This window comes from Camelina sativa, chromosome 16 (assembly GCF_000633955.1).
Source record: "Camelina sativa cultivar DH55 chromosome 16, Cs, whole genome shotgun sequence".
NCBI classification, from domain to species: domain Eukaryota; kingdom Viridiplantae; phylum Streptophyta; class Magnoliopsida; order Brassicales; family Brassicaceae; genus Camelina; species Camelina sativa.
In genome coordinates, this window is record NC_025700.1 from 12,140,068 (window position 1) to 12,155,753 (window position 15,686).

Consider the following 15,686-nt stretch of genomic DNA (forward strand, 5'->3'; position numbering starts at 1 on the left):
GTACCCGCGCTACGCCGCGGGGAGGGTTTTTGTGTGTTTTTTTGGTGTAATTTTAATTATTTTGTGTGTTTTTTGTATGTTTGTGTTGGAATAGAAATTCATTATATCTTTAGCATATTATTTGTGGATTGTTTTGTGGATGATTTATTGTGTGGTTTTGATTGGCTGTATTTGTTTTTTTTTGATTGATGGAGTTTTTTATTTATGTAAATTAACGTTTATTTTGTACTTAGTTTGGAAGTGCTTTTTGTTTTTTTTTTTTTTTTTTTTTAAANTTGTTTTGTAGAACAAAAAGTTACCCAACTATGTTACCCAACTTTGGAAGAATCAAGGGCTGCAGGTGGTAGGACAATGCCAACAAAATTGTCGTGAAGTCATTCTATAGTTGAGTGTGAGGAAATACCGTGATTACGATTTTCTCTTAAGTGAGATTGAAGTTGGGAACACATGTGTTGCTGACGAATTCGATGATGTATGCGATGAATGCTTTATTTACAAGGAAATCTACCGCTTCATGGACTACATGCACTATGTTTAATTTAAATTATATTTTATGTTTTATTTATCTTACTCCGAATTTTCAATTTTTAGACCATATTATGTAGCTACAAGTTCTTTTATTTTATCCTAGAATTCTGGAAGCAAGTCTTCATATTTAGCCCCTGTCATATTTGGTTTGGTGTTTTTTTTTTTTTTTCAGGTTAATTTTATATGGTGTTTATTTTGAAATAAATAAAATTAGATTGTATTGGTTAGATTGCATTTACCTTATTAAAATAATTAAAACTTACCTTAGAGTTCAATTTGAAAATTTTCTCAAGCACACAAAGGAGTACCACCCTTACATTCCTCTACCCATTTATAATCAATAAAATTAACTCTTTATATTCCTCTACCGAATCATATATTATCATGTCAAGAAATTGTTAGATATCAAAACTTATGTTTACTTTTGCTAAACAAATAAGCAAAAATCAGAAGTCTATAAAAGACATAACTCTATACAAAGATTGAATCTGGAGCACACAATTGAGATTTTCTAACTTAAATTATCACCGTGAGACAAGATAAATTGAATAGGCACTATATTAGCTGGAATTAATGGTTAGGACATAGAACAAGATGATAATGCGTTACCTGCAATTGTTACTTTTTGTGTACAATACAAAAATGATTTCAGACCAAACATGAGTATTGGCGTGAAGGCTCTGCAACCATTGTTGGATGGTCGAACCAGACCTGCCAGAGAAGGAGCACATTATTCTTGACAATTAATTAGTCACCGTTTACAATCATATATCTGCAAGCAACATCAATGACATAATCAACATCAATGAGTAGTTACAACATCCAAAGATCACTTTAAGTGTTAAAAAATTCACAATATATTTTATACTTGACTGATGGTTATTATTACTAAAACAAATGATTTGGGTAATGAAACTTAACCGAATACCAAACTGATCCAGGGTATAAAAGAAGAATTTTCACCTTGTGGGCTTTTGCTAAACCTTAGGGAAGAAGGTCAAGAATTATGGCATTCCATATTCCTTGTCCTCTGAAATAAAGCAGTGACGTCTGTCATTCATTTAATCGGTTAAAATCAGTAAGAAAAAAAAATCATAAACTAGAACATTTCCGGTTATTAAAATCGGTTAAAGAAAGCAAATTGGTTAAAAGCGGTTTTACCCCGTTGCCATGTTGTGAATCTCCCGCGAATGAAGCTCTGTCGCAATACCTCAGCCTCACTTTGTTCCAATTGTAAAAATCTTAATACATAACTTTTTCTTTTAAGTCCAAAGCCCAACCAATGTGGTGTATGACGTATTGTGTGTGAAAGTCAAGTTTTTGACTCAAGACAGACCAAAACTGGACTTCACATGTCAAGATGTGCAATGACAGTTAAACCTTTCCTTGAATTAGATACCTAACTCGAGGAAGGTAGGATCGATGTGTAAGTTTTTGCTCTCAATATTTATGTGTTAACATAAGAATTAAGACACATTAATAGCAAAAGGAAGAACAAACCTTGTTGTCTTGGTTGAAGTCAAGCTTAAGAAACACCATATCCTGATACTTCTTAGATAGCTCTTTGTATTTGAGAGCAATTACTTTGCAAGGACCACACCTGCAGAGTAAAATCGAAACAAGACTTACACTGAGTAAAACAGCAGTTTCATGAGAATAAGAATCCATGAACATCACATAAGCAGTGCAAGCTTGCTCACCCGACCTAGCCAAAACCAATCATTACTCACTATATTAAACTGAAGATTTTTACCAATCCATAGAACAGAAGAAGTGAAGCGCTCTCGGTCTCCAACTTGAACAGGTACACACATATATATCTCTACCCAAATCATTATAATTTCTTTGATCTAATGCATCAAATTAATTTATCTTAGGTCCATAAATCTCGGTTCGGGGAACACAACATAGAGCCTTAAACAAGCAAAGATCAAATACAACAGTAGTTTACCAAGGTCAACGCATAGCCTCTCCTTCTCACCTTCGTCACACCTGAGTCTCCGCCGCAGTTCGTCGTCGAGTCACTCCTCTCACTTCAATCCTTTTTCACTCCTCTCCTCTCTCAGCTTCCTTCGACTTCTTCGTCTACTCCTTCAACCAAAACCAAAGATGACCCTGAAGTTGTTTTCAAAGCTTGGCTCAGATCAAAATTTGACGAATTTGTCAAGCTTCTACTCGATGTTCTCGTCTCTCAACAGTCGGAAGATGATCTAAGGGTATCTTCTTACGGTGAAGCGAGAATTGAGATTTTGGGACTTTTTTTTTGATAAATTTGAGATTATTAGAATGTTATTTGATAGATATGCAAAATTATACATGATGTGTGTATTAATCTTTATAATTTGATTGGTTAGCTGATTGAGAACAACTTGAACTGTTTTTTTTAATAATAAATAATAATAATAATTAATTATGACTAATAGTAACATACCCACTAGCCACGTAACTACACACAAATAACAGCGGAATACCAATACCAATTAAATAACCAATAATAATCTATAATCAAATAACCAATAACCAATCCTAACCATTTCAATGTCAAACAACAAGAAACACCAAACCGACAATTCTAACAATGTTTCTAATGACCCAACTCTAGCAACCTAGCAATGCCAGACAACATCCAATCGAGTCCCTAGAACATCTTCCTCTTCATTGCCTTGATTCCACGATCACACTTAACCTTTACCTGCACCACAAACACAAATTGAGATGCATGAGTATTTGATAAATACTCAGTGAGGCAATCCTCCCATCTACTGGGCTATACACACAAGCAACAATGACTCCAATGTTCCAAACAATCAACAAACAAAACACACAAACCAGGAAAAATGAACATCGTCACACTGGAAGGGAGGTGTCAACTGACACCAGCCTAGTGTCGACCGACACTGGCATTGGTGTCGACCGACACTACCCCACAGTGTCGATCGATGCCCATTTCTGCTGGTGTCGACCGACACTCCACCTGCAACTGCGATCCGCACGAAGCCGAGAGTTGAATCTGGCTTCCCAATCTCCTCCAAATCATCCAATACTCAAAACCCATGCCGGAAACATCATTAGGAANACAATTCTAACAATGTTTCTAATGACCCAACTCTAGCAACCTAGCAATGCCAGACAACATCCAATCGAGTCCCTAGAACATCTTCCTCTTCATTGCCTTGATTCCACGATCACACTTAACCTTTACCTGCACCACAAACACAAATTGAGATGCATGAGTATTTGATAAATACTCAGTGAGGCAATCCTCCCATCTACTGGGCTATACACACAAGCAACAATGACTCCAATGTTCCAAACAATCAACAAACAAAACACACAAACCAGGAAAAATGAACATCGTCACACTGGAAGGGAGGTGTCAACTGACACCAGCCTAGTGTCGACCGACACTGGCATTGGTGTCGACCGACACTACCCCACAGTGTCGATCGATGCCCATTTCTGCTGGTGTCGACCGACACTCCACCTGCAACTGCGATCCGCACGAAGCCGAGAGTTGAATCTGGCTTCCCAATCTCCTCCAAATCATCCAATACTCAAAACCCATGCCGGAAACATCATTAGGAACCTGTATAATCCAATCCCCAGCAAGAAAACACACAAAACAACAACAAACAAGCAAGAACAAGGAAATCAAAGGCTTAGATTAGCCATGGTCATGCACTCACCTCTTTGCAGGAAGTTTCTGACCAACAATGAACGAATCCACACTCTTAGCAAGCTTCCCACATGTTCCTAGCCTTGAATCCTCACTCCCACAGCAAGATATCACCCACAAAGCCTTTAAATCTCACAATCTCCCTCAAGAACCTCAAGAACAGTTTTCTCTCTTTTCTTTTCTCTCAAAGCGGCGTAAAACAACAAAAACACGACCCTAGGTCGTTTTCTCCCTTTTAAACCTCGGTTTAATGGTTTTCCTTAAACCAAACCAAACCAAAACGATCAAAAACTCAATTTGGTCGAACCAGAAATTAGTGGTGTCGACCGATACCACCATGGGTGTCGATCGACACCCACCCCCAAAATGCAGAGTTTTGGTTCGCGGGCGTTACAATTCTCCCTCACCAAAATAGATTCGTCCTCGAATCTCGAACAACACTCAGCCAAGGACTCATGTGCTACCGACTCCACGGCCCGCACTCCTCCGACTGATATACAAGAGGTCACCTCTAGGTGATAGACTCACGCTCCAGGCGTTATTTGCTCTCGACTTTTGGACTCACCTTTTTTTTTTTTTACTCACAGGCCCAAACCTTGAGTTTTTATTGGCTCCTCATCAGACCGAAGTCTGCATGCCATAATATTGGCTCCTCATCGGGCTTAAGCCTGCATGCCATAATATATATAAGGGAGTCCAATACTCGTCTCTCGGGTTGCCACCCTACAGCGCGCCCCCGGATCGTCATCCAAGTCGATATACCATCCATACTCCCAAGNACCTGAATACCGCTAACCGTAGACTTCCCCACTGACTCTGGCATATATATAGTAACCAGATAATCCTCACGGCCCTTCTCGGTCATCTTCCCAGCCTGAATGGCTGAGATCACGAGACTCCCTGAAGTCGGTCTAATCCCCTGATAAACCAACTTCCCTCCCAAACGCTCAAACTCCACTCTACCCCGATGACAATCCAGATGAACCATATGCCGATGCAACCAATCCATCCCCAAGATAACGTCATACAACTCCACGGGGCTGATAAGCAAATCCGTAGGCCGAGACTCTCTCGCGATCTGAATATCGATACCCTTTGCTCTACCAATGACCCTCAGAAACTTGCCTCCAGCAATCCTGACAACTCCTGTACGCTCTCCGGGATCTCCCACGATACCCGCACTCTCTGCACACTCCGGGGTAATGAAGCTATGAGTAGTTCCAGAATCAAACATAACGTGGGACTTAAACCCGCCCACCAACAAGGTCCGTACACAAACCTCATGTGTTGAGAACCTAACATTGTATCATAGGACAACATAAAATCCGAACATACTAAGAATTCACAAAGACAAAGTATCAGAGATTATACCTGTGATCGCCCCGGCACTGGTCCCACCAATCTCTACAATCGTGTAAACCCGTGACGCATGCTCAATCCGTGCCACCTGCTGCCCTCCTGGCTGCACCTGCTGCAACGCTGCCACTGCTACCGGCTGCAACTTGGGACAATAGGGCTTGATGTGCCCTGGTTCCCTACAATAGTAGCACACACGATCTCCTGTCGACGGGGCACTCCTCTTGGGACAGCTAGCAATCTTGTGATCCTTNGTCGATATACCATCCATACTCCCAAGCCACAAAGTCTTAGAATATGACAATACTACGAGAACCTAAGTTCCCCAAAAGTCGCGAGCAAACAATTCTGAACACGTCTGAGTCCTATCCCTATCCAGGTTTCCTTCCCGTGGCTCGCGTAAGACAACACAATGTCCTACCAACCACATATCCCCTCACTGAAATACCCCATGACCACACAAGGCTCATCTCACTGCCCCACTGGCCGCCACGAAAGCCAAACAAATGTCCTAAACAGGACCGCCACAAAGGCCAAACAAATGTCCTAAACAGGACCGCCACAAAGGCCAAACAAATGTCCTAAACAGGACCGCCACAAAGGCCAAACAAATGTCCTAAACAGGACCGCCACAAAGGCCAAACAAATGTCCTAAACAGGACCGCCACAAAGGCCAAACAAATGTCCTAAACAGGACCGCCACAAAGGCCAAACAAATGTCCTAAACAGGACCGCCACAAAGGCCAAACAAATGTCCTAAACAGGACCGCCACAAAGGCCAAACAAATGTCCTAAACAGGACCGCCACAAAGGCCAAACAAATGTCCTAAACAGGACCGCCACAAAGGCCAAACAAATGTCCTAAACAGGACCGCCACAAAGGCCAAACAAATGTCCTAAACAGGACCGCCACAAAGGCCAAACAAATGTCCTAAACAGGACCGCCACAAAGGCCAAACAAATGTCCTAAACAGGACCGCCACAAAGGCCAAACAAATGTCCTAAACAGGACCGCCACAAAGACCAAACAAATGTCCTAAACAAGACCACCACAAAGGCCAAACAAATGTCCTCAACAGGACCGCCACCAAGGCCACTCGTCCCGAAAGACCGTCACTAAGACCATATGTCCCGAAGGACCGCCTCAACTGGCACTCTGGCTAAACAGCCCGCCACGAAGGCCACACAATGGCTAAACAGCCCGCCATGAAGGCCACACAATGGTTAAACAGCCCGCCATGAAGGCCATACAATGGCTAAACAGCCCGCCACGAAGGCCACACAATGGCTAAACAGCCCGNACCACAACTGAGCATCACCAGTCTAATAGTGGACCCCAATGTCCACCCAAAACCCCTCAGGACACCTTAGAGTATGGAAGTTACGTTCCACAAGCCTGCTCCACGCATCCACAGCGGTAGGATCTGTAACTCCCGAAAACCGCTCGGTACCAATACGGCCCATCTCTGCCAGCATGCTGATATAACGATAATGGACCCCCACATCCGCAGCCACTGGCTGCCGCTCCTCCGCCACCACNCGGCTAAACAGCCTGCCACAAAGGTCACACAAGCCCTCCCCCAGGCTCTCCGCCACCAAAAATGGACAAATTTTAACTCACATAAAACTTTCCATTTTTAGCACTTCCACTTTTGGAAACTTTCCACTTATAGCAACTTCTAATTCAGGGAGCTTCCCTCGAAACACTGCCTTGCGGAAATTTTGTATCCCAAACACCACCTCATCTTGTTACTGAGTCGCACAACCAACCAACCCAAGCGACCGAGTAACAAGAGAGATGGGCTGGAATACTCCATTCTCACTCTAGCCACGGACTACAGATGGGGCCAGGCTAGGCAAGCTCACGTCTTGGCTTGCTTCTCATACCACTTCTTAAACCTTGCCTTCATCCTCGCCTCAGGCTCCCAAGTCTGCTCCTCCGCACCATCACAGTCCCACATGACTCTCATCAAAGGAATCTTCTTCTTCCGAAGTTCCTTGATCCTCCTCTCGAGAACCCTCACTGGTCTCGCCTCCAAAGTCATGTTGGGCTGAAGATCCTCAGGAAACTTAGCCAACAACTGATCATCCTCACGGAGACACTTCCGCAATATAGACACATGGAAAACCTTATGGAATGCTCGCATAACCTCAAGTAACTCCAATCTATATGCCACTGGTCCGACTCGCTCAATCACTCTGAACGGACCCATATACCTCGGACTCAACTTAGTCTCAGTCAATCACCTGTTCGGACCCCGCAACATGGCCATCTTGAGGTACACTCTATCTCCAACATGAAACTCAAGATCTCTCCTCCTCCTATCGGCATAACTCCTCTGCCGATCTTGAGCTTCCTTCATGTTCAGCTTGAGAACCCGAATCTTCTCCGAGATCTCCTGAACAAAATCTGTCCCGTGCATGCTCCTCTCCCCTCACCTGAGTCCAGCATAACGGTGTACGACACGACCTCCCATACAAAGCCTCATAAGGTGCTATCCCTATACTCGCTTGGTAACTGTTGTTGTAAGCAAAATCTACCAAGCTCAGGTGATCTGCCCATTGGCCACCCCAATCCAACACACACATCCTCAGCAAATCCTCCAACGTCTGGATCGTCCTCTCTGACTATCCATCTGTCAGGGGATGATATGCTGTACTCATATGCACCTTAGTACCCAACTCTGCCTGAAATGCCCTCCAGAACACCGAAGTGAACTTGGAATCCCTATCAGACACAATGCTCGCAGGCACCCCATGCAACCTGACTATCTCCTTCACATACTTCTTAGCCAAGACCGCTGCTCCATCAGTCTTCTTAATGGCCAGAAAATGTGCCGACTTAGTCAACCGGTCCACAATGACCCAAATAGCATCAAACGTCCTCGACACTAGCAAACCTACTACGAAGTCCATAGTAATCATATCTCACTTCCACTCTGGAATGGGAAGAATCTTCAGTAATCCACCTGGTACATGATGCTCAGCCTTCACTAGCTGACACACATCGCACCTCGCAACCCAACTAGCCACGTCTTTCTTCATCCCGACCTAGTGATAGTACCTCTTGAGATCACGGTACATCTTAGTCGCTCCTGGATGAATAGAGAACATGCTAGCATGAGCCTCTCTCAGAATCCCCTGCCTCAACTCCTTATAACATTAGCCGAAACCTGATACTCTGAGTCAACATCCTTTGAGGCATTCACCAGCCCCAAATCCGACTCCTGAGCAAGCCGCACTCTGCTCAACAGATCTGCTCTATCAGCTGCAACCAAACCCAACGGCTCCTGAGAAACCGCACACAAGCTCAACGCACTGATCTCTCCTACCAGAGAATCTATATCCTGCTCCTGAGCCAAAGCCGCCTGCTTCCGACTCAAAGCATCTGCAACCAAGTTAGCCTTATCGGGGTGGTAGGCTATCTCCAAATCATAATCCGCCACCAGCTCCATCCATCGCCTCTGCCTTAAATTCAGCTCGGGCTAAGTGAATATATACTTCAGGCTTTTATGATTTGTAAACACCTGTACTTTTGCACCATAAAGATAAGATCTCCAAATCTTCAGGGCAAAAACTACAACACCCATCTCCAAGTCATGAGTAGGATAATTGTCCTCATGCTTCCGCAACTGCCGCGAAGAATAGGCAATCACCTTCCCATGCTGCATCAACACACATCCTAAACCCACTCTAGATGCATCTGTATAAACCACATAGGGTTCTCCCTGTTCAGGCAAATCCAACACCGGAGCAGTAGTCAACATCTCTTTCAGGCTTACAAAGCCCTCCTCACACTCCTGTGACCAAACAAAAGAAACATCATTTCCTGTCAACTTAGTCATAGGTCGTGCTCTGCTCGCAAACCCCTGCACAAATCTCCTGTAATACCCTGCCAACCCGAGAAAGCTCCTGATCTCTGTGGCATTCTACGGTCTAGGCCAATCCCTTATAGCCTGAATCTTCTCCGGATCCATAGAAACTCCATCTGCAGACACAATGTGCCCCAGAAAACCCATCTCCTGCTGCCAGAAGTTATACTTGCTCAACTTAACAAACAACTTCTGCTCCCGCAGCTTCTCCAGAACTGCCCTCAAATGCACTGCATGCTCTTCAGGACTCTTAGAATAAACCAGGATGTCGTCGATGAAAATGATGGCAGACACGTCCAGAAACTCCTGGAACACGCTGTTCATCAGTCTCATAAACACAGCTGGTGCGTTAGTCAAACTGAACGGCATCACCACAAACTCATAATGCCCATACCTCGTCCTGAAAGCAGTCTTCCTCACATCCGTCTTATCTATCGGGATCTGATGATAACCCGACACCAAATCTATCTTGGAGAACCATGTAGCACCTCTCAACTGATCCAACAACTCATCAATCCTCGGAAGAGGGTACTTGTTCTTCACAGTGACCCGGTTGAGACCTCTGTAATCAATGCACAAGCGGAAACTCCCATCCTTCTTCTTAACGAATAACACCGGCTCTCCCCACGGTGATATACTAGGACGGATGAATACCTTGCTCAACAAATCCTCAAGCTGCTTCTTCAGCTCTGCCATCTCTGCTGGAGCCATCCGGTAAGGAGCCTTGGATAACGGTGTCGTCCTGGGTTCCAGTTCAATCGTAAAAGGATCAGACCGAGAAGGTGGTAATCTCTGCAACGATTGGAACACGTCCTCAAACTCCTCTACAACCTGAATACCGCTAACCGTAGACTTCCCCACTGACTCTGGCATATATATAGTAACCAGATAATCCTCACGGCCCTTCTCGGTCATCTTCCCAGCCTGAATGGCTGAGATCACGAGACTCCCTGAAGTCGGTCTAATCCCCTGATAAACCAACTTCCCTCCCAAACGCTCAAACTCCACTCTACCCCGATGACAATCCAGATGAACCATATGCCGATGCAACCAATCCATCCCCAAGATAACGTCATACAACTCCACGGGGCTGATAAGCAAATCCGTAGGCCGAGACTCTCTCGCGATCTGAATATCGATACCCTTTGCTCTACCAATGACCCTCAGAAACTTGCCTCCAGCAATCCTGACAACTCCTGTACGCTCTCCGGGATCTCCCACGATACCCGCACTCTCTGCACACTCCGGGGTAATGAAGCTATGAGTAGTTCCAGAATCAAACATAACGTGGGACTTAAACCCGCCCACCAACAAGGTCCGTACACAAACCTCATGTGTTGAGAACCTAACATTGTATCATAGGACAACATAAAATCCGAACATACTAAGAATTCACAAAGACAAAGTATCAGAGATTATACCTGTGATCGCCCCGGCACTGGTCCCACCAATCTCTACAATCGTGTAAACCCGTGACGCATGCTCAATCCGTGCCACCTGCTGCCCTCCTGGCTGCACCTGCTGCAACGCTGCCACTGCTACCGGCTGCAACTTGGGACAATAGGGCTTGATGTGCCCTGGTTCCCTACAATAGTAGCACACACGATCTCCTGTCGACGGGGCACTCCTCTTGGGACAGCTAGCAATCTTGTGATCCTTGCTCCCACACCTGAAGCAACTCGCACCACTCGACATCTGCCTAGCCTCCCACTTCCTCTTGGTTCCCTGCGCAGGCTTACCGCCCTTGCTAGAACCTCCCTGATGCTGAGCCCTACTAGGCTGGACTGCTGGGCTAGCTGCCACTGACTGTGCCCGGATATCCTCCTCGATCCCTGCTGTAGTCTCAACCAGCTCTGCACGCGAAGCATAACTCCGCCCCCTATAGTGAACCCTCAAGTCATCACGTAGGGCCCTCAAGAACCTCCTGATCTGAGCCTCCTCAGACTCCATATCCCGACCCCCATACCTCAGAAGTCGACTGAACTCCAAGTCAAGCTCCCGCACTGACTGAGTCCCCTGAGCTAGCTGAAGGAACTGCACCTCCAACCTATCCAGTGCCTCCCTAGGGAAATACTTGTTGTTGAACTCCAAGACGAAGTCAGCCCAAGACATCTCCCTCTGCACTCTCCTGACTGCCACAGAACTCCACCACAACTGAGCATCACCAGTCTAATAGTGGACCCCAATGTCCACCCAAAACCCCTCAGGACACCTTAGAGTATGGAAGTTACGTTCCACAAGCCTGCTCCACGCATCCACAGCGGTAGGATCTGTAACTCCCGAAAACCGCTCGGTACCAATACGGCCCATCTCTGCCAGCATGCTGATATAACGATAATGGACCCCCACATCCGCAGCCACTGGCTGCCGCTCCTCCGCCACCACTGATGGCACTACCTGAGCCTGAGCTAGTGCCACAAGTGGCAACCGCTCCAACAACTGTGCCAGCAAACCCGCAAGGTCGAAACCCGGGACTCCACCCATTGGGACACCCGCACCTGGGACCCTAACATCACCGGCTACTGGAGCATCTACACTGCCCCCTCCGGCCACACTCACGGAATCCCCCTAGACACCTTGCGACTCGCCGACACCCTCTGCTGTCACACTCTGGTCCGCAGTCTCACTAACCATTGGGACTCTGTCCCTACCACGACCACGTCCGCGTCCACGACCACGTCCGCGTCCACGACCACGTCCGGGTCCACGAGAATTCGACTTTTATTGTAAACTGATTTAGAGATCATATTTGACTGAGAATTCATGTCATAATTGACAAGTATTCAGTTTCAAGAACTTAGTCAAATATGTAATCCACTTACTTTTTGACTACTTATTGACCTGTTTTTGGAATAAACTATATGAGTCAATGTTCTATCATTACATTTATAGGAAATATATATATTGTTAAATTTATTTAGAAATATGTATATTTTTATCAAAACGAAAATTATCAAATTATTAATGATAAAATATTGACTCATATAGCTTATTTCCAAAATAATAATTAGTCAAAAATTATGTCAGTTACGACATAAATATCAGTCACATATGACATAAAATTTAAGCCACTTACCAAAAACGGTTAAATTTTTATACATTAATTTAACAATTACTGAAAATTCTTTATTTAGTTTAATATTATTATTTCATAATTTTCATATTTCCGATAAATGTATTCTTCATTTAGTTTAATATTTTGTGGCTTGTAAGTATGGTTATTATATCGATATAACAACCAAACATTTCCAAAAATTGTATTCTTCATATCTCACAAAAAAAAGACTTAACTTAAAACTCTTTATTTTTATTATTATTTTAAATTAACGTTGTATTACCTCAATTTAAGCAAAAAAAAAAAAGAAAAAAAANATCTCCTGAACAAAATCTGTCCCGTGCATGCTCCTCTCCCCTCACCTGAGTCCAGCATAACGGTGTACGACACGACCTCCCATACAAAGCCTCATAAGGTGCTATCCCTATACTCGCTTGGTAACTGTTGTTGTAAGCAAAATCTACCAAGCTCAGGTGATCTGCCCATTGGCCACCCCAATCCAACACACACATCCTCAGCAAATCCTCCAACGTCTGGATCGTCCTCTCTGACTATCCATCTGTCAGGGGATGATATGCTGTACTCATATGCACCTTAGTACCCAACTCTGCCTGAAATGCCCTCCAGAACACCGAAGTGAACTTGGAATCCCTATCAGACACAATGCTCGCAGGCACCCCATGCAACCTGACTATCTCCTTCACATACTTCTTAGCCAAGACCGCTGCTCCATCAGTCTTCTTAATGGCCAGAAAATGTGCCGACTTAGTCAACCGGTCCACAATGACCCAAATAGCATCAAACGTCCTCGACACTAGCAAACCTACTACGAAGTCCATAGTAATCATATCTCACTTCCACTCTGGAATGGGAAGAATCTTCAGTAATCCACCTGGTACATGATGCTCAGCCTTCACTAGCTGACACACATCGCACCTCGCAACCCAACTAGCCACGTCTTTCTTCATCCCGACCTAGTGATAGTACCTCTTGAGATCACGGTACATCTTAGTCGCTCCTGGATGAATAGAGAACATGCTAGCATGAGCCTCTCTCAGAATCCCCTGCCTCAACTCCTTATAACATTAGCCGAAACCTGATACTCTGAGTCAACATCCTTTGAGGCATTCACCAGCCCCAAATCCGACTCCTGAGCAAGCCGCACTCTGCTCAACAGATCTGCTCTATCAGCTGCAACCAAACCCAACGGCTCCTGAGAAACCGCACACAAGCTCAACGCACTGATCTCTCCTACCAGAGAATCTATATCCTGCTCCTGAGCCAAAGCCGCCTGCTTCCGACTCAAAGCATCTGCAACCAAGTTAGCCTTATCGGGGTGGTAGGCTATCTCCAAATCATAATCCGCCACCAGCTCCATCCATCGCCTCTGCCTTAAATTCAGCTCGGGCTAAGTGAATATATACTTCAGGCTTTTATGATTTGTAAACACCTGTACTTTTGCACCATAAAGATAAGATCTCCAAATCTTCAGGGCAAAAACTACAACACCCATCTCCAAGTCATGAGTAGGATAATTGTCCTCATGCTTCCGCAACTGCCGCGAAGAATAGGCAATCACCTTCCCATGCTGCATCAACACACATCCTAAACCCACTCTAGATGCATCTGTATAAACCACATAGGGTTCTCCCTGTTCAGGCAAATCCAACACCGGAGCAGTAGTCAACATCTCTTTCAGGCTTACAAAGCCCTCCTCACACTCCTGTGACCAAACAAAAGAAACATCATTTCCTGTCAACTTAGTCATAGGTCGTGCTCTGCTCGCAAACCCCTGCACAAATCTCCTGTAATACCCTGCCAACCCGAGAAAGCTCCTGATCTCTGTGGCATTCTACGGTCTAGGCCAATCCCTTATAGCCTGAATCTTCTCCGGATCCATAGAAACTCCATCTGCAGACACAATGTGCCCCAGAAAACCCATCTCCTGCTGCCAGAAGTTATACTTGCTCAACTTAACAAACAACTTCTGCTCCCGCAGCTTCTCCAGAACTGCCCTCAAATGCACTGCATGCTCTTCAGGACTCTTAGAATAAACCAGGATGTCGTCGATGAAAATGATGGCAGACACGTCCAGAAACTCCTGGAACACGCTGTTCATCAGTCTCATAAACACAGCTGGTGCGTTAGTCAAACTGAACGGCATCACCACAAACTCATAATGCCCATACCTCGTCCTGAAAGCAGTCTTCCTCACATCCGTCTTATCTATCGGGATCTGATGATAACCCGACACCAAATCTATCTTGGAGAACCATGTAGCACCTCTCAACTGATCCAACAACTCATCAATCCTCGGAAGAGGGTACTTGTTCTTCACAGTGACCCGGTTGAGACCTCTGTAATCAATGCACAAGCGGAAACTCCCATCCTTCTTCTTAACGAATAACACCGGCTCTCCCCACGGTGATATACTAGGACGGATGAATACCTTGCTCAACAAATCCTCAAGCTGCTTCTTCAGCTCTGCCATCTCTGCTGGAGCCATCCGGTAAGGAGCCTTGGATAACGGTGTCGTCCTGGGTTCCAGTTCAATCGTAAAAGGATCAGACCGAGAAGGTGGTAATCTCTGCAACGATTGGAACACGTCCTCAAACTCCTCTACAACCTGAATACCGCTAACCGTAGACTTCCCCACTGACTCTGGCATATATATAGTAACCAGATAATCCTCACGGCCCTTCTCGGTCATCTTCCCAGCCTGAATGGCTGAGATCACGAGACTCCCTGAAGTCGGTCTAATCCCCTGATAAACCAACTTCCCTCCCAAACGCTCAAACTCCACTCTACCCCGATGACAATCCAGATGAACCATATGCCGATGCAACCAATCCATCCCCAAGATAACGTCATACAACTCCACGGGGCTGATAAGCAAATCCGTAGGCCGAGACTCTCTCGCGATCTGAATATCGATACCCTTTGCTCTACCAATGACCCTCAGAAACTTGCCTCCAGCAATCCTGACAACTCCTGTACGCTCTCCGGGATCTCCCACGATACCCGCACTCTCTGCACACTCCGGGGTAATGAAGCTATGAGTAGTTCCAGAATCAAACATAACGTGGGACTTAAACCCGCCCACCAACAAGGTCCGTACACAAACCTCATGTGTTGAGAACCTAACATTGTATCATAGGACAACATAAAATCCGAACATACTAAGAATTCACAAAGACAA

General features: G+C 45.1%; 2 protein-coding genes and 1 long non-coding RNA gene across 3 annotated transcripts; all 3 read right to left on the reverse strand.

Annotated features, from left to right (window-relative positions):
* Positions 1,138-2,801, reverse strand: LOC104750385. The gene is made up of 5 exons (XR_761601.2): positions 2,480-2,801; positions 2,029-2,128; positions 1,690-1,927; positions 1,492-1,578; positions 1,138-1,239 (listed from the first exon to the last, which is right to left on the reverse strand). It is a non-coding gene; the product is annotated as an uncharacterized LOC104750385 (long non-coding RNA).
* Positions 9,339-10,008, reverse strand: LOC109129487 (RNA-directed DNA polymerase homolog; the record flags this gene model as incomplete). Its single annotated transcript, XM_019237751.1, has 2 exons — positions 9,339-9,360; positions 9,602-10,008. Coding segments are annotated over 2 exons (429 nt in total), but the record flags the coding sequence as incomplete, so codon positions are not given.
* Positions 14,189-14,858, reverse strand: LOC109129488 (RNA-directed DNA polymerase homolog; the record flags this gene model as incomplete). Its single annotated transcript, XM_019237752.1, has 2 exons — positions 14,189-14,210; positions 14,452-14,858. Coding segments are annotated over 2 exons (429 nt in total), but the record flags the coding sequence as incomplete, so codon positions are not given.